This window comes from Daucus carota, chromosome 3 (genome assembly GCF_001625215.2).
Source record: "Daucus carota subsp. sativus chromosome 3, DH1 v3.0, whole genome shotgun sequence".
Lineage (NCBI taxonomy): Eukaryota > Viridiplantae > Streptophyta > Magnoliopsida > Apiales > Apiaceae > Daucus > Daucus carota.
In genome coordinates this window covers 7,631,421-7,657,063 of record NC_030383.2, presented here as the reverse complement: position 1 = coordinate 7,657,063, position 25,643 = coordinate 7,631,421, and the positions used below count along the sequence as shown (strand labels likewise).

At 33.4% G+C, this 25,643-nt stretch overlaps 2 protein-coding genes across 2 annotated transcripts; both read left to right on the top strand.

The window, feature by feature from the left end:
• Positions 1-1,650: 1,650 nt before the first annotated feature.
• On the top strand, positions 1,651-19,333 carry LOC108215425 (polycomb group protein EMBRYONIC FLOWER 2). Its single transcript, XM_017387926.2, has 22 exons — positions 1,651-1,757; positions 3,834-3,927; positions 4,623-4,770; positions 5,519-5,574; positions 6,380-6,488; positions 6,580-6,739; positions 6,836-6,883; positions 7,998-8,137; positions 9,942-10,004; positions 10,110-10,186; positions 10,533-10,597; positions 11,773-11,825; positions 11,909-11,962; positions 12,048-12,107; positions 12,409-12,455; positions 12,569-12,690; positions 13,270-13,462; positions 14,520-14,568; positions 15,235-15,318; positions 16,201-16,280; positions 17,234-17,323; positions 18,990-19,333. Exons 2-22 carry the CDS (start codon positions 3,896-3,898, stop codon positions 19,111-19,113), a joined length of 1,854 nt encoding a protein of 617 aa, XP_017243415.1. The 5' UTR covers positions 1,651-1,757; positions 3,834-3,895; the 3' UTR covers positions 19,114-19,333.
• A 3,128-nt stretch (positions 19,334-22,461) lies between these two features.
• On the top strand, positions 22,462-23,371 carry LOC108210727 (ethylene-responsive transcription factor 5). The gene has a single exon (XM_017382117.2). It carries the CDS (start codon positions 22,597-22,599, stop codon positions 23,236-23,238), a length of 642 nt encoding a protein of 213 aa, XP_017237606.1. The 5' UTR covers positions 22,462-22,596; the 3' UTR covers positions 23,239-23,371.
• Positions 23,372-25,643: the final 2,272 nt, after the last annotated feature.

Sequence of the window (25,643 nt, the reverse complement as noted above, 5' to 3'; positions counted from 1 at the left end):
ATACATAGAGATGTGCATGGTGCGGTTTGCACCTAAAATCGCAACCGGAACCATGAGGTGCGGTTTCTAAAATTGAAAATCGAAAACGCACCAAATAACATCGGTGCGGTTCGGTTTATAAAATAAGCGGTTTCGGTTTTATATGGTGCGGTTCGGTTTTCAAACCGCGAAGAATCCGAGAAATTCTCGAATGCTAGGTCTTTCATAAATTAATAAGTAATACGTCAAAAATAACAATATAATTGAAATATGGAAAAGCTTAACATCTTTGCAAGCTATTAATTTTATACTCCACAATGCTTTCCCCTGGACATAGCAGTAACTCATACATTTATCATATATCAATTTGAATTACAGACCCCTACACTGAACTCCAGTTCTAATAATACAACTTTTATAACATTGATTCTGTACAGATGGTTAATTGCTTGTGAAATAGAATTGTAAGAAGCAGTATACCTTCTCCATAGTATCAGACTCTGGAAAATAAAAGTTACTCCCTCCGTCCCGGTCAATTGTATACAGTTTACTTTTTGGGATGTCCCATCATTTGTATACATTCCCAAAATAATAACTTTTTATAATATAAAACACTATTACACCCACTACTTTCTTCCACTATCTCCATTCTATAATAATAAAAACACTATTACACCCACTATTTTCCTCCACTATTTCAAATCTATAACTAAAAATAAATGAGTCTCACCACTTTACCTACTTTTCATCTAACTTTACTCATTTTTTTCACTTTTTCTTGGTCTCCGTGTTCCAACCATTTGCATACAACCAGTTGGGACGGAGGGAGTATACATCTTAGTAGTAGTTTAATAACCATAGGCTCTCAGCAAGATTTTATAAGTTCATACATGATAAATAACTCACAAACATGTATTAGATTTCACTTATTAGATTAATTGTGAATATACATAATTATATATTTTATATATTATATTTTACTATATAATTATAAAATATTATTGCGGTTCGGTTCGTTTTGTATTCGGTTTTAAAAATTTTGGAAACCAAAACCAAAACCAAAATATCGGTGCGGTTTTTATTCGGTTTGGTTTTTATTTGGTACGGTTTCACACGGTTTTTGCGGTTTTTGGTTCGGTTTCGGTTCGGTTTCCGCTCATCCCTACCTATACATATTCATTTATTAATGACAAAATCAAAGTATTCAATACGAAAATAAAGAGAGTGAAAATAAAAATATTTAAGTATGTTATAAAGAATATACAACTGATATGTTCGAAAATAAGAAAAATAAACAATTTTAATATTTTGATTTTAATTATATCATATAAATTTTTAAGGGATGTATTTTAATTGGAATTTATGATATTTTTAAAATCCTCAAGAAATTATGGATTTTATAATCGAATTTTAAGTTACATAGTTAATAAAATTATTAATTGGATATATATTCTAATAAATTTAGATATACTTTTTCAAAAATAGTTAAAATTGTATTAGAGATTTTGACGAGTATAAAAACAGTATGAAATTCATAAAAGAAGATACCAATAGATTTTAAGAATTTAATAATATCCTAATCAAATACTTAGTAAAAAGTTTATGAGAATTTAAATTATGATATTTCGCTTAAAATATTTGAACAGGCTTTGGTATTATTTAGAAACGGAAGAAATCTATAAATTTGCTAAAAATCTATAAAATAAAAAAAGGAAGACCCTAGGAAAATAAAAGCCGTCGTCGGAGAGCACAACAATCGACCTCTTTCTCACGATCAGGTACCTACTCCGATACTTGTATATACACACAACTTTTGTATCTATATACTTCTTTTTACGATTATTCAGGTTTTTCGCTATTCTCTCTCGCACACACACTGACGATTTTTTGTGTTTTCGGCTTTTAATTTTATAAATTGCGATGTGAATTACTGTTTTTGTGGATTCTTTTATTGATTTGAGGTGATTTCTTAGCTTGCTTTTGCGTGATTTTATATAGCTGGTGAATTTGGGAATACTGTAATTATTTGTTGAATTTGGGAATACTGTAATTATTTCCGATGGTTCATATAGCTGGTGAATTTGGGAATACGGTAATTATTTGTTGTTTATCTATCGGAATTGTGTTTATTACTGGTAACGAGTGTTTATTGAAAAAAGTGAAGAGGATGCTGCAATTGGACTTGCATTGTCATTTTACATTTTATCGAGCATCTGCGGGTTTTGGCAATGCTGTGAAATGTTCAAGATGAATTGTTTGTTTTTGTAAAAGAACATATATCATGTGCGTGTCTGTTTGATATTTTTTGTTAACTTGAGCGACTGTGTTTTCTAATTAATCTTTTTAGTCGGTGTGTACTGTTTGTGCAATTTGTGCAGATGTAATCATTTATACTCTATGTTTTTGGCACTTGTAAAAGTTGGTGATTGATTTTACTGTTAAATTCATGTCATGGTCGTTGGCTAACCTAGTTCAAAACTGTGAGCTATTTACTAGGGGGACGAGAAGAATTTTAAATGGCTGAGATAATTGGTTTTGGTATAGGTTAATTAAAAGAAACATAAATATGCACGAACCTGATTCCCCATTGGTCTTTGAAAGTGCCTCTTATTACCAAGAAGAGGGGTATCCTTTATGAAATAGATAAGCATATTTTATACTGATATTTGCTCAAGTTAAATTTGGAAGGCTGCCATAGTGGGGGCCAAAACTAGATTGACCTCCAACATCTGATTCATGTTTCAGTTAGAGCACAACATAAATAGTTTATACCTCAACATGGAGGAGAGTATCTCCCTATTTAGCTAGTAAAAGCAGGTCATGTAGGTGGATTGACTCATTAGGTTCCCGACTTCCTGTTGAAATTAGGTGCACGGCACAAGGAAGATTACTTGCCATTTGTTGGTAAAAATGTCAGGGTTGAAACTTGACTTTGAATTTAAGTTCCAAAAATCCCGTACGGGTTTTGCCCAGTGTAGCTCTATAATTTTGTGAAATAAACCAAACATTTTCATCATGTACTGATCGCACTAGGGATAAGAGTGTGTGATGTACGAATCCATCTTTCCATATTTATAAAAATATTTGAAAATCAATGGAGCTCTCGTTTTTTTTTTCTTGAGAATAAGCAAAAGTTGTCAAAACCTAACAATTGTTGTGGATGGTTTTGGCAAGAAAGCATGCATTTAAAACAACACACAACATAGCAGACAATATAATTAGATGTTTGTAAGCGACATACTTTCATGTTATTTAGGTTATTGATGAATATGCATAGATACTATAACCGCACATTATTTTTTAAGCAAGAGTAAAAAAGGTAGTAGATCTTATTTAGGTTAATGATTTGGGTAAATTTTTAACTAGTATAAAATGCTCACATATATTGTTTTAAATTATTTCAAGATTATGATTAGATGCATGACATGATTATAGAAAACTGACGTACAGTATAACATAAAAACATAAGAATTTCTGAATCTCTTAAGGACTACTAAATTTGTATGGCTTGCAATGCTTACCAAGAGAAAAATCTTAATTTGTGTAATGAATTAAACTGTGACATCTACTTGACTTGCTCTCTAGATCGTCAGCAGAAGTACGAAACTACTCTAATTAACCAACACTTTGAAATACAGTAAACAAATCCCTCATTTTACAACCATAAGTAGAATATTTCAAATAGCCTGTGTACAATTATTTTTATCCCTTGGAAATTACACAAAGCTAAAAACAAAGTAATATTACTTTTCCTTGTTTTGCATAATTCATCTTATTTCATTTGCTTTACCATCATCCTTAAAAGAAATGGAAAATTTGGGAAAAAAAATATTACAATTGTTTTTATTTTGCAGCCTTGGCGACTTTTTTGGGAAAGGGTTGAATAGGTTTTACCTGCTGACCTTGTTTAAAAAGAATGCCAGGCATACCTCTCTCCAATGACCCTCTGTATGTCCTCTCTCATTTCAGCAACTACATGTTTTTTTAGTAAGTTACAGTTTTTTGTGTGATTTTTGTCAGGTCCAGGACTCATGCCCACCTGCATTGAGATCCCAACCTGAGCTTAATTTCTGGCACATCACTCATTTCATTAATTAATCCCCCAAGCAAGCCAAACTGAGCTAATAAGTTATCATTAAGCAATAATAATCAACAATAACTATAACAATTATGCATTGTTATTTTTAGCTACAGCAGTGCAGGAGGAACATGAAGTGTTACTTGTTCAAAGGATCCTTTACCTTCTTTTGAGTTGAACTGTCACATGTAGTGGAGGATTTTAATGTTTTCATTTAAGCTCCACTGATTTTCTACAAATCTCACAGCTTATTCTTTGACTTTTTAGTGATTATTATTATTTTTTTAATATAAAATCTATGTGTAAAATTATATCCTTTTTTTTTGCCAAGTTTTATGTAAAGTTATCTTCGTTCTCACTTGAAACATTTATTTCTGGCTTCAACTTATATTATATTAATACTACAGTACCTGGAGTACAAGAAAGATGGTAAAAATATGCACCTATTCTTAATCTTTGTGTAATATCAATATTTTTATCTCAGTAATGATATAATAAGTATCTTGGCCTAGAGCATAATGAAGAAGAAAGGCTTAATCTCATTTTACATTATGAACAATTGCAGTCACCCTAGAGGTGTAGATCAAATGTATCATGACGGTTCTCATGTGCATTTGTCCGAGGAAGATCGAATTGCAGCTGAACAGAGCTTTTCAATTTATTGCAAGCCTGTAGAGCTGTACAATATCTTACAGCGACGTGCAGTTGATAGGGTGACAATTCATTACACTTATGTTTACTTACATTCTTTTCTCTTATTAGTATTTTTTAAATTGAGATCAATATTCTGTGTGTTGGTAAATATGTAATATTTGATGATAATGCATTTGCGTTTTATGAGCAAGGACACTTTTGTGACCATGTAAAAGCTTTTAATGCATCTTCTACCGTTTTCTATGGTGCACTGAAAGCATAAATGCTTCCAGAAGCATTTATGACAATGTTTGAAGTCACATAATAATACATAATGAGTATCGGTTTCTGTTTTGAAAAAACCTTTTGTCTTTCCCTTGCATATCACATATAAAAATGATATGTAGATGTTTGGAAAGAATTTAGCGGCATGTCATATACGCTATTAGCCATCAGTGGTGCATTTATATCTTAGTTCGCATTTGCAATATTTTTTAAGATACTCATTACTTCTTCGGTTTTACAAAGAGAACAACGATTTTGTGATTACGAATGCTTTTAAACAGATATTGAGAAACTGTCATCATATTGGACATCCTATGAATATTAAGCCTTTATGTAAACTGTTTTTTTCATAGTTTTCAACATATATGGTAGAATTTCATGATTTTCTCTTAAGCCGTGGGTATGGAGATAGCCTGACAGTCCATTGGATTTATTGATATTACAATTTTGTGTAACTAGAGATGTAGTCAAAACATGTTTTATTTTATATCATTTTTAGCCTCTTCTCATAGTATAACTCTAATATATTTATCTCCTAAGCAGCCATTTATTCTTCAACGGTGCTTACGTTACAAGCAACAGGTGAAGACCAATAAAAAGTAAGTGTTTTGACTTGAATATAATAGTGTCCTTGCATAAAATAAAATTTGTGGAAATTTCTTTTGCCATTATTTAAGTTTATTTTAGCGTGTCTCCGTATTGTAGATGTGAGGTGGCAAAAGTATTATGTCTCTGCCGTTTTTCTGTCCCAACTTCTATCAACTATTTTATTTTTGACTAAAAAAGGAAGATCATGAAAGGTAATAAGTGTTGGTGCAGTCCATCACAAAATTACAACTACATCAAAATAGTTACATATTTGAAAACACTTAATGTCTGCTTAGTAGTTGTGAGGAACAAAACAAACAAATGCCTTAATCTAGGTAAGAGATTTTTATTACTATGAATAAACTACAGTTCACCTTATTTCAAGTTTCGTGGAAGATATAGTAGCATTATAGTTTGTCTGCTTACTCAAATATTCCAATCATTTTGAACCTGTGGAAAAAGAGAGCTGCCTAGCTTTGCGGAATGAGGGTCGACTACTTATTTTATTACTGAGATAGTAGCAGATGTCTAAAGCTAACTAACAAATGCCAATTACTAATTAATGAACCATATATCTCCATCTGCAAATAACTGATGGAATAAAGCGATCAGTACTTGTGGATTTATGCCATAAGAATACTATTCAATATTAAATGCTGTAAGTTTTAATCATGTGAATTTGGTTTGACTTTTGACTTGTGGTTGAATGCATATTTTTCAGGATGCTGGCATGAACATGCATATATACTGTGGACATACATTTTACTAACTTTGGACATACATTCCACTAACTTGTTCCATTTTCTCGTTTTGTAGAATTCAAATGACAGTATATCTTTCAGGAACGGTAGACGACAGAACGAAAACTCAAATTCCGTTTCCCATGCACATACTGCTGGCAAGGCCAATGAGTAGCAATGCAGAGGTTAAATTGAATTGCTGATAAAACCACTAAAATCTACTTTGTTTTTCAAAGTTGCTGCATTACATGTGTCTGATATAGTATTTAAACACAGAATTCTGCAGTTTATCAATTCAGTAAGGTGTGTGTATTGACCAGCTATACGGGAATGAATGAGGTGAATCAATCTAGAGTAAAATTTATTCTTCCTGAGATGAATAAGTTGTCAGTGGAGATTGATTCTGGAAAAATTTGCATCTTGTTCATCAGCTGTGGTATGGAACAGGACATATAACATTAATTTCAAAGGATTATACCAGTTTCTGTTGTTCACCCTATTTATGTTTAATATGTTTCAATACTTTTTTCAGCCGAAAGTTCAAGTCTTGAATCTCAAGATGATTTGACAGAGACTGCAGGTTAGACATTATATCCTTGTAAGATGAGCTCTCATTGGTACTTGATTATTTCAGTGAATTGATCGGTAGTCGGTACTAATCAATTTGAAATACAAAACCGCATAAAGTTAGTGTAATACGAGGACCTCTCTCATTGCAGAAATAGTATATGCTAGGTAGTATATCTCTTGAAAGTTATTGTTCTAATTAAAGCACCTGCATTCATAGTTAATTGACCTTCCCTGTATGTTGTTTATAGTGAAGATTCCTGTTTCCTTAACATGCATCTGTCCAGATTCAGTATGTTTGAGACTTCGAAGTATTTGAGTCCTACTTGAACAAGAGGCAGATATAGGAACAAAGTTTCCTTTACAATATGGGAGAAACCAAGTTCTAGTTAGTAATGTGTTGCCTGTTGACATTGGGTCAATAATTAGCACAATAAGTACAAACATGGAACTTTTAATACCAAATGCCATAGAGGATAGGTTTGTAGTGTATACAGAAAGAATCTGGGATTGATAAGCGGGGAGGGATTCCTTAAAAGTTAGAGTTGAGTGTGCCTTTGACGACTTGATCCTGATTCCTGATTGTATGTTTTTTCGAGTAAGTTTGTTCTGGTAAAGTTAAAGCGATGTTTGGCGGATTGCCAAGAGACAATATTTATTTATTGGCTAAATGACAACACTTATGTAATAAAAATAGAACACAATTGTCTCCAAAATACCATGGATGGTCAAATATAGCCAGCAAAGATTCCTCATAAGACTGGTCAGTTTTCATGCCAAGTTTTAGGTGTTGTCCCCTGCTCAATTTGCTGTAATAGTGTTATTTTGTCAAGAGGTTGAAGAAAGGCCATATGTCGGTCTTTTTGACAATGAGTGATTCTGAACCCATGAACAAATGCTTAAATGTTCTTAATCAGTCTCCTCCTTGATATGCTCACCATACCTTAAATGGTTCTCAACAGAAAGGCATCATAATTCATAAATGGCCAAATTATAAATACTATCTGCTAGTCTTATTTATAAATGCTACCTATTCGTGGCATATACATTTTTACGATGGTGTGTGTAGTGCAGGCAGAATTACTTTTTATTTTTATCTTATTATTTAAGTTGCTTGTGTCATACAGTATATACCGGAGGTTCTGGCCTGGTCGGAAAGATCTCTCTGGAGATGTTACATTTGTCATGGGAGGAGTCCCCCAGCTTGGCTTTAGGAGAAAGAGTTGAACTTTTTACAACTGTGGACATGAAATCTTGTATTGTGAAGGTATATCCTAGCACCATGACATGATTTTGTTACCAAACACTTTGTACTTTTAATTTTTTTGATTAATATTTTACATCTTCTAACCATTATGTTATGGTTTCTAATGACATGGTCATCTGGGAACTGTAATAATGTATTTTCTATCATTTCACAAATGTCAAAAGTTTTTTTTTTTGCCAAGTAATGCTAAAAGTTTTTCGAATATATGATTGTTATAAATTCTAGTATCTCACATATGACATGTAGTGATAGTTAATGACCGTGAGGTCCTTCACATACATATTACCAGTACAGTACAAATAAAAGGGGGATTCTTCCTCTGCCAAATAATGTATTTTCTATCATTTCACAAATGCTAAAAGTTTTTTTTTTGCCAAGTAATGCTAAAAGTTTTTCATATATATGATTGGTTTAAATTCTAGTATCTCACATATGACATGTAGTGATAGCTAATGACTGTGAGGTCCTTCACACACATATTACCAGTACAGTACAAATAAAAAGGGGATATTTCCTCTGCCAAAGGTTTTTAGTACCCAGGTTACTCTCCTGTGCGCGTAGGGTGTTGATTTTAAATTATTTTTATGAAGTGCTTCATAATGAGCGAGTGAGATTCATAAATATGACATCTCATTTCTTAAAAAGAAAACGGTTCAAAGACGTAGTGTTTCAAAACTAGTAAGAGTTTGAAGATATATATATATATATATATATATATATATATATCAAATAGTTTATGTCCAAATAATTTAGACCAGTTAGATGTGCAAAAGTTCGTTCAAAGAGAAGTGTTGCAGATGAATAAGATATCTCGAAAAAGGGATGCAGATGAGGTGGTACTGTCAGGTTTAAATTTGTAGCTTTTTTACTTTGTATGGAAGCCCACATGGCTAATAAAAAATGTCTAATTTAATTACACGTCAAGTAAAAATTAAGTTTCCCTAGTTACCTTCTTTAATGCATATAAAATGTTGCCCCTCTTTCTAGTAGTACCTTTTAAGAAGCCAGTGTTTGGTTTTCTTACTAATTAATATCTACTTATTCTATATTGAAATTAAAAATTGAACTGAACAGTTACAGAGTTGAATTTAACACGAAAGACTGGGGGGATATCAGTTAGGATTAGTTATTTGTTTTTTATGATTTTTGCATGGTGCTGATGTTTCAAATCTTTGTTTGAACAGTTGTAACATCTTATTATACTACAAATTTATTAATTGATAAGTATCTTGCTTATGAATCTGATAATATATTTCTTTTAAGTTTCTACATGTTTTCTGTGGAGCAAGATTTATTGTCTCTTTTTTTTTTTTATCATCTTCATCTACATTTTACACCTTTGAACCTTTCAACACTTTTGGACCCTGTTCTGGATGAGTGGTAGTTAATTCTGAAAAATAGATTTTTAGTTTTTAATCTACACAAGGGGGTTATAGTGGGATGGAGGGAGCAAAGTTAATGACGTGTTCTTGCTTTTAACAAGGTTTATCTGTTGTCAACTTTCATTAAAGGAATTCCTTTATTTGACTTTATTACTTAAGTTTCTTTGATGGAACGATATATCTTGAGGAAATCATGATATATGGTAGCATGAGTCATGTGTCAAGGCAAAAAATCTCATTAATAGAAATATGGAATAAAGTCATTAAAAATTTATGTTTGCAGACCTACATTTCAGCAAAATCTTTGTATTAAATGAAATTGGTTGATATTAGGAGTTTCCATCGTACTTGTTACTGAATTTTTCTTTCTTCATTTTAGAAAAAGAATTATCCTAGTTTCTAATCCTTTTCCTGCTTCACAGCCAAGTTTCGTTGATAAAAAGTTGTGCATCTCATTTCAGAATTTCTCGAGTTCTGGAGACGCTGTAAGCTCTATCTCTGTTCTGAATTAGAACTCTAATTTATAACTGAATTTTCTGTATTATTTTCTTGTGTATACATATAAGGTAGTAATTATAATTAAATTGTAGAGCACACCCCTGCAACTGCCGGTCTACATTTCAGTAAAGGAAGTCGGGGCAAGAGAAAAAACTCCTAATGGTCTTAGGTGATGGTTCTATGTCTTGTACTTTAATATTCTGTTTTGTATACATTTAATATTTTATTGACTTGTTCATTTATTGTTATTGTCATCATTTAGTCAACTACTACTTTGGTGCTCTGTAATATATATGAATTCTTATTTTTATAGTATTTTTAGCTGACATGTTTCCGTTTGATTTTTGGTGCCACTGAGCAGTCAAATAATTTCAGATTTATAAAGACTTATATTAAAATGAAAATCCATGCTGTTTTGTGCTTGATATGCCAGCATTAAGTGCCTCTACTTGTATTACTATTATTTTCACGTTGATGTAGTGAATAATTAATTTTCAGCGGTCTCTCTTGTCTAGGTTAAGGAGTGGAAATGTTATATTCAGCTACCGGTACTATAACAATAAATTGCATAAAATTGAAGGTATATCAATCTCTCATTAGCTGGTTTCTATACATACTTATGAATAGATGGTTTCTATAAAGAAGCAAATCTGTGATATGTCGGAAAATTCAGAGCAAAAGTTGTGTGAATCTAGAGCAGAAGTTTGGTGATAGATATTTATGAGTGGCCTATAAATCCTGCTTTATTGCTTTATTTGTTACAAAAAGTGCCATCTTTTAAACGAATGAACAACAATCTTCCCTATGCTTGCTAAAGTACCATGATGTCGTGGTGGCCTGGTGTGCCTATGGCATGATGATGATTGAAGACATACCTAGTGCTACTTCTTAACAAGAAGCGTGAGTATGCATGTCCTAGATTAAGAATGTCTTGAGTGAAGCAATGTTATATCGAGCAAATTTTTAATTGTTTTGGACTTGAAGATGTGTAGTTGGTAATGCTTGACATTAGTAAAAGCCCAACTTAATTAAATCTTATCAGTGATTATCATAGATATGAAGTTCATATTCTTCCATTAGATAAGCAATTTGTTAAATAATACCCAAGGCATAGGAGACATATTTTACCCAGGCAACAATGGGAGGGAAAATGTCTTCAGTCTCAAGAGTTGAGAGTTTATTTAATTGCATGGACAGAACAGCAGGAAGCATTTGCTTTGATGCTGGAAGTATCTTGGTGTCTTGACTCTTGAGGGCATTCTTATACTGATACATGAATGTCCATTCACTGATCACCACACTTTTATAATTAGCTCATGTAAACCCAATTGCAATTATACTATCTCCCCCATTACCAGTTCAACAAGCTGTTTGTACTGAATTCTAATATGAGACATTACAATTTATCCTTCGTGGTGCCAGTTATTCTGCTTCTTCGTATTTAGTTACACATACGTCTAACTTTATATCTGGTAGTTATCTGCTGGAATAACAATTGTCTGGTAATACTGCAGGAAACCTGTAAACAAGACAAAATGCCCTTCATTTCTTGACTTATAAGTTGATTTTATTATTTTTGTGATTGTTCACTGAACCTGCTTATAGCTTGTGACTCTGAGTTTTTGATATGTAGAATTTATATATTTAGTAATACAGAACTGGTTGATTTCGTTTCATTTGGATTTACTTCCCAGACGCTTTCATGTAGTCATACTCGTCTCTATCATTACCTTACTCAAATCTGTCATTTTACAGTAACTGAAGATTTTTCATGTCCATTTTGCTTGGTCAAATGTGCAAGCTTTAAGGTAACCCTTAAATTCTATTACATAAAAATGTGAAGAATTGGGGTATTGAGCGACTCTTACTTGTGTTTTGATTCGCTTTTCAGGGTCTAAGACATCACTTACCCTCTTCTCATGATCTGTTTAGCTTTGAATTCTGGGTTGGTATATTGAAGAAATTGTAATAACATTTCGATAGTTGTCTGATGTGCTTGTTTTATAATCCAGTCCGTTCACATTGGGCAGGTAGATGAAGAGTATCAAATCGTGTTTATATCTTTTGATACTGATAAATGGATATCTGAGGTAAGAATCACTATCATTATATAGGGGGTTCATAGTAAAGTTTGACCTCAAATATCAATAATTGACTTCATATCCTGTTTATCAACTGTACAAGTGTACTTGCTTATATGATTCAGGATTTATTTAATCTTGCTTGATGTTTCTGCATATACGCTTATCTGCTTACAGTATATTTATGCTCTGTTTGGATGATGACATGTTATTTATTATCTTTTAATTCGGAGGGTGATATGATTCTTTCCCCTTAGTGGTTCAAGGTGTGATATGTCCTGAAAACTTGCTTTTTTGATTTTCCTTCCAGATTAACGGTGACGGCCTAGATCCTAAGCGGAATACGTTTATCTTTTGGTAAGTAGTTAATTAGCATTGAATAGTTTATGTAATGTAAATTTATTTACTGGCGTTGTGGTAGTGTGATCTAAATGTCAATGAGTTAACATTATCAGTTATTATATATGTAGTTATAAGCCCCTAAGGCGCAGAGAACCAAAGAGCTTACATCAGTATGCAAAGCACGTCCATCCCTTCTTCCTAGATTCTGATTCACCAGCAGCACTTCATGGAAGTAGGGAGGAAAACGATGGTATTATTTTCTTGAGTTCCTCCAATTCTGTTTTTTGCAGGCAATTGTTGTGGTTGTTCTAAATTTTGTTTATACATGTTTGCTGTCATTTGTAGTCAAGTCTTTAGATATGTCATACTCTGTATTTCTGTATATGTATGTACACCTAAATATTCACATTAGTTTACGTTAAGTGTAGATGCCCCGGCCTGACAAAAAAAAAGTGTAGATGCCCGGGTAACAAGTGCACTTGAGCACTTTGTCGCTGTTCTTGGATTTAAGAGCCTAGCCCGAAACCCATTGGGTCTCTCTATGATCTGTGTTGTTTGACAAACCATCACAGGCTAACTAAAAGTGATCTGTACCTGTGTACACATTAAATTGAGTTGTAGAGTTGTGCTTATATTGGCATTCAATCAGGTTGGCCTGGTTAATATGTGAAATTGTGGTTACATGCACCAGGTCATCTGACCTAAGCCAAATCTAATCTGAAGTTAAAAAGAATAGCGACTCTGACCTTTCTTGTACTTTCCCTTCCTTTTTCTTATACGAAATTGATAAGATTATTTCGATGTTATTAGCATGTTCTTATGTTTGCAGGCGTTGTTGACTGTATGGAATACAATACATCTAGTGCAAATGCAACAGGATGTTCTAGTGCTTGTGCCTCAGCTCACTTGTACCCAGATCCAGAATGCATTCAGTCAGTTTCCATAAGCAACACTTCACCTCCTTCCATGCTACAATTTGCGAAGACACGGAAGTTATCACTTGAGAGTTCTGATCTTAGGAAGTATGTTAAGCTATTTCTCTACCTCTTTTATATTTTTACTATGTCTTTGAAACACACTTGATGATAAGATTCAACGGTGAGCAGGATATGCTAGGTATCTTGGTTAATTCAGTAGTAGCTACAAAATAAGCTGGATGGTCCCCTGCATCCAAAATGGTTGTAGGCTAATAGCATTATAACCTAACGTTACGCAAGACACTATCTCTCATTAATACTGAGCACTATTAGAGTTTATATAGAAATACTATGAACTGAAAACTAGGTAAACTATTAATGACTACTCTCAAGATAATATTGTGGAATAAATCTTTTTAACACTGTTACCAAAGATCTGGATATTCCTAATTAGCATGTTTCTACTATATTAAACTAATTAGAAACAATTAATTTTCTCCATGAATAATCTATAAGAATACACAAAGTAATTTATGAACTAAAGGTGGCACCTAGCAAAATATCATGTTTGTAACTGGTGACTTTGATATTGATTTGTATGGATATTCGTAATGTACAGGGTCATGATTTGACCATCGAACCTGATGTCATATTTCTTGTTCCTTTTCTTTGAAGGCTGTCACTTACATATAAAATTTGTATGTTCAAAGAGGTTAGAATATCATCCAGATTTTGGTGCTGCTATCGTTGACACTAAATCTTTGCATTTCACATTGTTAATTATTTTAAACAAACTTCAAAAACTTATTTTGATTTGAGACTTGCAAGATCTTTTTTCTTTTCTTGGCAAAAGCTGGTCTATGGCTTTTCTACTGTTTATAGATTTCATTTTCGCTAACAAGCTTTCTCCACTCTGATTGGATTTGAGGCTTGGATCTTCCTGTCGTGGTCCACTTGGGTGGCATTCTAGAAAAAGAATTGAAATAGTAAAGTTCTGTTAGATGAGTGAATATTATTGTACGCTAAATGTTTTCTGAGGTGATATTAATGAGTTGCTAACTGGTCATTTATCCGTTTGAAGTAATAATCTTTCTGCAAATAAGACTGCAGATGATATTTTTGATATCATAACGATGTGGGATGTATTTGTTTTACTTTTCAGTCGAACACTACTGCAGAAGAGACAGTTTTTCCACTCGCATCGTGCCCAGGTACTGTCCTATTGTTCTATTATAAATTGCTTTCCCTTTTTTCTGTGCACATGTTTGGATTTATTACTACATTAGATGACCTGTGCAGTTGTGCAGCTCTTTTGGAGGGTTTGAGTAACAATTTAATTTCTTGATATACGAATTAGATTGCACCATTTATAAGTTATAACATACTGTATCCGAGTTAACTATTAAAATAATGCAAAGATAATATGTTCTATATTCTCAATTAATAGAGTCCTCTACTTTCCTAGGTATGTATTAAGACTGATAATCTTAAATTCTATTACTAGCATTGTATAGACTTTTTTGCCATTGATGATAAAATTCTCTATACATTCTTTTTTGTCAAATGATCAAGTCTATGTTGTCATGTTGAATAATAACAATATGCCGAATAACATCAATGGTTATCATTGCAAATTGAGACAAGTCAAAGCATTATCTCATGAATCATTTGGATGTACCAAACAGCATCTGCAAGCTTTACTCTTGCTGTTAACTTTCAACTTTGCAATTTCTTTGTGATGCTTCCTCTGATATTCAGGCTACTATCTTTTTGATGTCCCTTGTGTTTGTGATATCATGATATGGAACTTTTAGAATTACGAAACCAGTAACTACAACAATATTAAATATTAGAAGTTTTACTCGTTATGCATGTAGCCAATGGAGTTGGAGCAAGTATTATCAGATCGTGACAGTGAGGATGAAGTCGATGATGATGTTGCAGATTTTGAAGATCGAAGGGTATGTTTGAACATCCACAATACTAAGATTATTTAGAAGTGCATAATATAACCTAGTGCCTTGTTAGGTGTCATAGTTTGTGCAAATATTGACGAACTTTCGTATTTTCGTTTTTAATTACTTTAAATTGTCAGGTTATGTCTGCTGGAGGGTAAACCATCACCAACACCTGTTATGTCTTAAATTAATTTTAACTAAGGTTTGAAAGAATAATATCCAGACTTCTATTACCAATACTTTAGGGTGTTCATAACTTATTATTCAAACACCCTTTCCTTTGTGCCACTGCCCTTTTTCAGATAACCTACTAATGGTTCCGAATTGTAATCAACTAGGTATCTGATTAGTGATTTTAAAGTAATATATTAGGAACATATAATTTCTTAGTAACTGATTGTTACTTATCTGATTTAGTATATAATAAACAATATCATGCAACTAATAATTTGATTATAAACTGACACATATGGTTATGAAATAGTATTTGTCATTCACTTGCAGTTATACATAATAATTTATATCTCGTTGGTTTGTACTTCAGAAAAATCAGAACAATTAAAAAAAATATCATAATGAATTCTTGATGTTGTTTATACTTTTATAGAATATATGATTGGTTTTGAGTTCTGAAGTGAAAGCTTAGCTATGGAAATTGATCTAAATGACTAGCAATAGTGGATAGTATATTTATGAAGTGAAAGCTTAGCTAAGGAAATTGATCCAAATGACTAGCGATTGTGGATAGTATATTACATCTTTTAAATGTTTACCATCACCTTAATCTAATATAAGCACCACTGTAATAACCTTGTTGTGTATGCTCTAAACATTATCGTCGGCTGTAGTTATGTCAATCCGTATTAATGCACTGTTAATTAGCAGATGCTTGATGATTTCGTGGATGTTACCGATGATGAGAAGGATATGATGCATCTTTGGAATTCTTTTGTGAGAAAGCAAAGGTGAAAAATCTAATCAAAATTTATCTTTTATCTAATTTTTTTAGAATTTTAAATAAGTTATACATACCCCAGACATTACTACATACTTTTTGCCATCCCCAGGTTCTTTGTGCACTGATTTTGTACCTATATGTGTGTGTGTGTGTGTGTGTGTGTGTAGGCTAGTGATAAACTAAAAACCAACCCTTAAATAAAAACTAAAAACTAGTACAATTTAGTGATATTTACTTTAGAAATTAGTGATTTGTGTTACAAAAATTGGTGAAAATCTCCAGAAATTAGTGAAAATCTCCAGATCTATGCTTGTTATCGATGCTGGTGGTTATGTTGATGGTGGAGATAGTATCTGGTGGACATGAAAGGGCAGGGGAATGGAGGGGGCGGGCCACGGAAGAGGAGGTGGGCCAGGGGTGGCAATATCAGACACGATCCGAAACCCGACCCAGTCCGCAACCCGATTTACTGAGACAAAACCCGAAAGTGACCCGAAAATCACCCGATTGACCCGAAATGACCTGAAATTAGAATTTCATTTCTAATAACTTCAATTTTAAGTGATTTTAGCTTGAACCGAAATCGACCCGATTGCTGACACGAACATGACCCGTTACCAGAAATTGCCACCCTCGTGGGGGCGACAGAGATGGCAGAGGTGGAGGTATGGTAGAGATGGGGTTGAGATGGTGGAGGTATGACAAAGGTGGGGGTTGAGATGGTGCGCGGCAGTAGAGGTGGCGGTGGCTGAGGTCGTGGTGAAGGAGGTGGTGGTGGCGGTGGTAGAGGTGATTGTGGAGGTGGAGGAGATGTAGAATTTAGTGATATTTACCGTAGAATTTAATGATATTCCAGCTGGGTTTTTAGCTTGTAGAATAAGGAAGTTTGTAGTAGTATGAGACTCTCTCTATATATATATATATTTGCTATCTCACAAAATTTCATCAAATCTATGTCAGGGTTGTGGCAGATGGCCATATTTCTTGGGCTTGCGAAGCATTTTCGAACTTCCATGGGCGGGACCTAGTTCAGGCACCAGCTGTACTTAGGTAATATGGTTAATTTATTCTTTTAACAATGTTGCATTAGATGGAACCACCTATAAAGACCTCATTTGTGCATTGTGGCTGTACCTCTTTTCTTCAATATCTAATTCGGTGATAATTGGCCAATTAATATATTATCCCTAACATACAACAATTTTGATACCTTCTGGACTTTCCAATTTAGTTAGTCTAATTTGATGATAATTGGCCAATTAATATATTATACCTAACATACTACAATTTGATACCTTCTGGACTTTCCAAATTTGGTTAGCTGATGCTGTTTCTGCCGATAGCATGTACTGATTCTTTTTTTTTTATTATTGTATCTTAGTGTGGAAAATATTCTTTTGTTCTGGGTGAGAAGGGAGGCGAAGAACTGTTTGAATTTTTATGAAAAGATCATTCGTAACGATACAGTGCTTGTCATATTGAGGGACTGGTTAGGTTATCTCAAGCTTTTGTGAATGTCCAACCTGATAGAGTATCTGATTGATCAATTATATATTGAACTACAAGAGGCATACAATTTGGCAGGCCCTAAGCATAGCCCCTCTAAACCTGTTGGAACATCTGATTGATCATTATATATTGCACCACAAGAGCCATACAATTGATAGACCCAGAATGTAACTTGTGTGGATACCCTGCAATTTTGCAAGAAAAATCTTCTTAACCCCACACTTAATGTGTTGGAAAGCATGTCATTGGGTTAATATTTTGGGGTATCCTAGGATATTTGATCATATTGTCAGATGGCCAACTTGAAAGCCGCCTTGGACATGAAGAGTTGATCATTAGGAACCTATCTCAATTCTCAGGCAATAATCAACCTTTATGCCCTAGCTAGAACTTGAAGTTAAGACCTCAGTATTTCAGGTGACCATTTATATCCCTTGATTATTGGTCCATTTGTTGTTTAGTTTGTGAGTTATTTGAGGGACTAAACTTCGTTTCGTTATAGTTTATCCATGGGACAAATAGGTAATCCCTCAAACAAACTATGTGATCATAAAAGATACTCTATGAAATTATTTTCAATGATCAGGAATATTAGAATTACTGCCTTGGAAAACGAAAAAGTGCAAAGGAATTTAGACTTTGCAAAGAAATAAGTTCAAGGTTTCCGGAGAATCCAGCAGTCATCATACATCTTTAACGATTTTCCTTCATCTTGGAAAAAGCTATTACATCAATTACCATGAATTCTTGTGGTAATTAAGATGACCTGGTTGATGGTGTTATTGTTTTTAACTTGGTTCTATGCTATACACTCCCTCTGTTTTCAAATAGATGATGCTTGACTTTTTGCACACAATTCTACGAGCATATAATAATTATTTTTTAAATTTTTTTCTGAATAAAAGTATTAAACTTATACTTAAATTCACCAAAAAAAATTTTGAAAAATGATAATTCTAACTATGAGGCCAATGCATTTTAAAATGTGTGCCAAAAAGTGAAACGTCATTTATTTAAAAACAGGGGGAGTATTAGATAATACAAAGAGTTATATGCTTTGGAGATGCTTTTAGAGTCTTCAAACTTGTAATTTTCTTCTGTTTTAGTTATTTCGAAGTAATTTAGCTACACTTCAATATAATTTAAAGCAAAAAGTATTAGTTTCAACATTAAACAGGATTTCTAGTATCTAACATTATTATAGCAGGTGTTGGAGACTATTCATGATCAAACTGTGGAATCACGGGCTTCTGGATGCACGCATCATGAACAAATGCAATATGATACTTGAACAGTGTCAGAACCAGGATGCAGAGCCTAAGAGAAGCTGAAGCAGCAATTCTAATTATTAATTAAATTTTCCGTAGCAAGCCAGTTAGGGCAAGGAAGTTATACATATAATAACTTACAGGTCTGTGTATTCAGCATGTAGTAGTTATCAGCAAATTTACAAGAAACAACTGTAATCTAGATTTATGTATAAGATGGGAAGTCAAATGGTTCACCCTGGATTTCTCAAATCAAGCCATTAATAAATATACTATAACAGCATATGCAGGAACAGTTTACTAACAATTCAATTGTGAATTAAAATTTTGATTATATATTTTTATTCAGAAAAAAAGTTTAAAAAATAATATTTTTAACTACCCGGTCAAAAGATTTAAAAACGTGTGACAAAACTCAAAGCGTCAAATAATAAAAAACAGAGAGAGTATTTTCTTGTAACTCCACTTTTTTTCACTTTAATGTTGTTCATCTTGGAACTTGTAATGCACATTTGAGCCATGAGAGCGATGGCGAGGAGAACAACCTGGAATTGGTTTTAGCACGCAACTTGATAGACAGAGATAATACTCTGTGATACGTCAAGTTGGTGTTTACAGGATTTGCAAAATACTTTTGTCAATTGCAGTTAATTTCTCTTATTCTTGCACGACTCGACTTCCTCTCCGACAAAAATCGAAAACAGGGGATCCGATTAAAATCGAAAACAGGGGGCGCTAATAAAAGTAGGCACCAAACAAAAACACGGAAAGAGCAAGTTGAGCAGTCGAGTCTTAAGTGTAATTGGGAGGGAGTGCAGAGAATGGACCAGCTGGGGGCAAAGATAACAACCTGGATTTGGTTTTAGTTATGATATTTGAGCAAGACAGCTGCTTCAACTTGGTACAGACTTGTACAACTTGCTGCTTCTTAGGACAAAATGGCGACAGGCAAGTCTCTGTTAACTGTATTTTAATTAAATGCGCTGAAAAATATAACACCTACTTTTCTATTAATATTAATATTCGGTGCATCCCGAGTCAACTCCATGGTCCCTTGGACATAGCATATGTTTACGTGAAGGTACATACTTAGATACTATACATACTCTCTCTGTCTCATTTTAGTTGTCACATTTCTATTTTTGTTGGTTAAATTGATTAATTTTTGATCAAAAATTTTGATTCACTTTTTCATTATTTTAAAAAACTAAAAATTATATCTTAGAGTAGATTAAAAATTATTTCCGGTGACATATTTCTTAAATTTTTTCACTTGATAAAATATTAATAAATTTCAATCGAACTTTGGTCAATTTGACCGGTACAAACCCAAATGTGACAACTAAAATGAGACGGAGGGAGTACTACTATCCTCTTGATTCTCGGTATATAATAATTTAGCTCAAGAATGTGCTTTAAGCATCTACCAGGACAAATCCTATTTTAGTTAAAAATAGGTAAATAAAAAGTTGTTTTACTCCGATTCGCCGAGTGGTATGAGGTTGGAATGAGAAATCGTATGAGTTTAAGGTATTATATCTGATATCAGGTGTTTGGTTGGGTCCTGAAATCAATATATTTCAAAATTTTAAAAATTTATATTATTAATTAAAAATTAAAAAAATATTATTATTATATATTTTTTGCATCATTGATTATTATTGTATTAAAAATTAATATCTAATTACTGAAATAATGACAAAAAATCAAAAATGAAATTGATTCACATGCCCTCCATCTCATATCCACCTCCTCCCTTGGGTATCAAAAACTCATACCTTGGAGGTTTGAGGTATGGGTTTGAAATTTTAATTTTTGCAACCAAACAGCAGGTGTGAGTTTGGAATGAACAAAACTCATACTTGATTCCAGATACCCTTCAACCAAACGACCTCTTAGAGTTGTTATTTAACATCTGTTTGGCAAACATTTGTAAAAAGTCAGAATAATTTATAGGAAGCTGATAAAGCTAGTTTTTGCGTCTGTTTGGGTAACAAAGATTTTGACTTTTTTGTCAAAAACCGACTTCTATTTTTTTGATCCGTTTATATGAAAAAACAGATAGTGCTAGTTTTTGTTCCCGTTTGGGCAACGAAGCTTCTTGCTTCTTTTGATAAAAAAAAATCGGTTTCTGTTTTTCCTGATCAGTTTGTGCAAAAAACCAGAAGTATTTGTAAAAAACTGAGAATGCTAGCTTTTGTTCCGGGACTTATACTTTTTTCCCAACCAGTTTAATCACTTGTAAATCTTAGGGGACGTTTGTGTGAGTTAAAATAAGTGTTTTTTAGTGGGTGTTTGGCAAACCCGACTTATGGCTTATTTATAAAGAAAGAGGGCTTAAGTTTTTTTCATGGTGTTGGGGTAACTTATAGAAGCACTTAAAATGGTGCTTGAGAAGTCAAGAAAAAAAGCTAGAAAACCTAGCTTTTTTCTGATTTGAAGCTTCTTTGTTACTTATAAGTCACGGGTATATAAACACTTTTAATAACTTATAAGTTTAAGCCAACTTTTCACTTATAATTCACTTCTTTACTTTAAGTAATAAATCACTTCTTTTAAGCTTGGCCAAATGACCTCATAATTAGTTAAAACTTATAAGTGATTAAACTGTCTGAGAAATAAATTGTAGTCCTGAAACAAAACATAGTAATTCCAACTTTTTTTAAAGGCAATCTGGAACCTGCATTTCATTTCAAATGATGGATTTCAATTGACGGGATTTGAGTTGTCATTTCAAATTCTCATATTTATACTAGTATTCGAGTGTCTGGATTTCAAATGAAATCCAAATCCAAATTCCCAAACAGATTATTTGATCAAATCCAGAATTTCAAATGAAATTCATGTTCTCAAACAAACCATTTAGTACTTCTTGACTTTTACATAAACGACGCAAATAAGTGATTCTAATTTATAAACCCAGAATACACATCCAAATTGCCAAACAGATTATTTGATCAAATTCAGAATTTCAAATGAAATCCACATCCAAATTCTCATATTTATACTAGTATTCGAGTTGCCATTTCAAATTGTCATATTTATACTAGTATTCGAGTGTTTGAATTTCAAATGAAATCCACATCCAAATTGCCAAACAGATTATTTGATCTAATCCGGAATTTCAAATGAAATTCATATTCCCAAACTGACTATTAGGTAATTCTCGACTTTTAACACAAACGACGCAAATAAATGCTTTTAACTTCTTTACTCTAAAAAAAGCATTTTTTTAATTTATAAAAATTTATATTTGAATTACACGATTAAAATAAGATTTAGATCCATATTAAATTTAAATAATTTGATGATCCAAATTTAGACAATTATCCTAACTGACCTGACCGAGACGAAACGTCATATGAAACCTCCTCTCCACAAAAAAACATATAAATATGATTATCCAATCCCACCTCCATCCCACCTCTATCCTTTCCTTCTTATCTATCTCTCGTTAAAATAATCAGCCTTAACCTTTCACTCCACTCCACACTTTCCACTTGAATCTCCCACACTTTCCACCTCCAAAACAAACACAACATAACTATGACTTCCTCCCATGATGAAACCTCAACCTTAGATGTCATAAGGCAGCATCTTCTCGACGAAACTCTCCTCACCCACAACTTCTCGTTTCATTCTTCCGACAAATCTGATCAAACGTGCTTCTCCGAACGTAAGCCCTCCTTAAACATCTCTGTTTCTCAGATCAACAATAAAGTTGACTTCAGTTCTGCTGAGAGGAGGAATTACAGGGGGGTTCGTCAACGCCCCTGGGGCAAGTTCGCGGCGGAGATCCGTGACCCGACCCGGAAAGGCACTCGGGTCTGGCTGGGGACGTTCGAGTCGGCTGTTGAGGCTGCCAAGGCTTACGACAGCGCCGCGTTTAAGTTGCGTGGCAGCAAAGCTATCTTGAATTTCCCCCACGATGTCGGCAACTTGCCGGCGCCGGCGGAAGATGGCCGGAAAAGAAGCGCAGATTCGCCGGAAGTGGACGTTGAACGGAAAGTAGCGAAGACGGAAGAGGAGGTGATCGAGGAGGAGGTTAAGACGGTGGAGCTGAGCCCGTTGACGCCGTCGAATTGGACGGGGGTTTGGGAAGGCGGGAAGAATGATAAGGGTATATTCGAGATTCCCTTGCTGTCTCCGATGACACCAGCTTGTTCTAAAGTGTCAAATAGTATATAGAAGACGATGATGAGTAGAAGCAGTGTATAATAGTGGAAGCAATGTAAGTGTATTGTTAGTAGTATTCATTTTTCGATTGATTATGGTCTGTTTTCATCGGTACAGCTATATAAATTGAAGGTTCATCTCTTAATTTCTGCACTGCTGAGAAATTTGAGCAGGATTGATTTGAAAGTGTAAGTAAAGTCTGGTGGCAGTGACTGCTCGTCTGCTCCGATCTAGTAAATTACTGTACAATTTATTTGAATTATTATTAGTAGAACAGAAAATGGCCTTGTTTGGAAGTTAGAGGTTTGGGGCAAAGGTTTGTGGTGGTTTAGAGGTTAACCATTTCAATCCGCTAATGCTAGTGTTTGGTGGTTAGCGGATCGAAATAGAGGTTTTGGCTCAAAAAACTAATTTTTAAAAAGCGAGGAGCTTTTTGGGTTAGAGGTTTTGATATGTGTCACAAAAAGCTAATCAAACAGCTATTTATCAAACAGTTTTACAATAAACCGCTAATCCAATCCGCTAGTCAAAAAATCTATTTCAATGAGCTAGTCAAAACATTTAATTCAATCCGCTAACAACTAACCGCTAGCAGCTAATCCCCAAACAGGGCCAAATGAGTATAAAGATATGTATCCAAATAGAGAAAAGAATATTTTATTAATCAAATTAGTTTAGAATAAAAATAATTGTCTTAATCGGTCACATTGTTGCTATGGATTGGAGCTCAAAACCTCTTCAGTTTTAAGTTAAGGTACTGTTTCGGATTGCTGTTGCAAACAACAACAATAATTTTTTGTTGAAAAGCAGATGAAAAACTGTTTGTTAAATCTAAATATGGATGTCCCCATCCATACTGGTGCTGATGAATTCTCTACTGGTATGCTTCTTAGAGACCATGATCATGAAGGTAAGTTTCTTGCTGTTTGTATCTCATGTACCTTAGGCCCCGGTAGTGTTCTTGAAGCTGAAACAAATGCAATTCACCGAGGTCTCTGTTGGCTTCAATCTCTGCCATTTCGTAATGTTCTCGTCGAGTCCGACTCTCTCCTCACGGTTCGAGGCATCCATCATACTCAAGCAAACTGGCTGGTCATCTCTTTGATAGCTGCAGAAGGATTTTCCATTCTAGATTAGAATTATTCTATTTTGTTCGTTAAAAGGCAGGCAAACAAAGCAGCATATGAGAATTGAGATGGGTAGAATAGCTTATTTGCTGAATTGTCAAACTTTTTCACGCCTATTCCATCGTTATTGTTGGAGACTCTACGGTTTGATTCTAGTAATTAATGAAATCCATTTTCTTTCAAGAAGAAATAATATTCACATTCGTTAGGTAATTAAAAAAATAAAATATTTATTAATTTTTGAATGGCACTGGCAGAAATATTTTATTGATGAACTCTTCTTAGAAACTCCAAACCAGGTCCAGACATTACAGTTTACGGTAGTGACTAGTGTTACAGTTGAATTACTGGGCTAGCGGTTGGGTTGTAACTTTTGAAACTATTTAAAACTGTGTCAGACACAGTCCAACCTCCTCGGTCCAGCAAAGATTAAAAATCCTATGAACTTTCATTTCGTATAGTCTGATATATTTGGCCCAACTAAGAGTTTGATTGGGCTGACTAAGAGCACCTTTTTTTTTAATGTCTACGCAGATGAATCGTAGCACAATTCCGGATGTTTAGACAATAAAATTTAAATGAATTAGAAAAAAATACTGATGAAGGAAGTTTAAATGAATTAAAAAAGAATACTGATAACAGGAAGTCAAAAACACCTAGTTTTCAAAATATCCTGAAAAAAGAAACAAACTAAACAAAACATAAATCCCAACTTATTTTTAGACCAGATAAATATGTGATTTCATACCAAGTTACTCCCTGTGTTCCAACTTTTTTTTTGAGATTTTCTTTGTTTATATAAAAAAATAATATCCAAACTTTAATTTAGAAAAAAAATTAATAATAGATTGTACAACTGCTGTAGTTGAACTACACTTTAAAGGAGTATTAAAGTTCGTGTCACGTCCCCGTTCTCCAATATATACTATCCAGGAGACAGAGGAAGTAAATTTCTATCTATAACAACTTATCATATTTCTTAATTTTATTCGACAAATAGTAATATCATCATTCAAATAAATAATAATAAATATATATATAGTTATTCTGGGTATCAAATTTTTTAAGATATTTTAATCAATAAAATTAAATAAAAGATAATAGAATATAACAAATAATTTTATATCTATTTTTCCACAAAAATATAAAAACTTCAATACTTATTTTATTTCCCTGCAGGGAAATTGCCCGCCCAGCGTGGGCATAGAATATTAGAATATGCAACAACTAATCCCAACACTTGCGAAGTATTTTCATTTAAATTAAAAAAATAGATGTCGTGGAGCACGC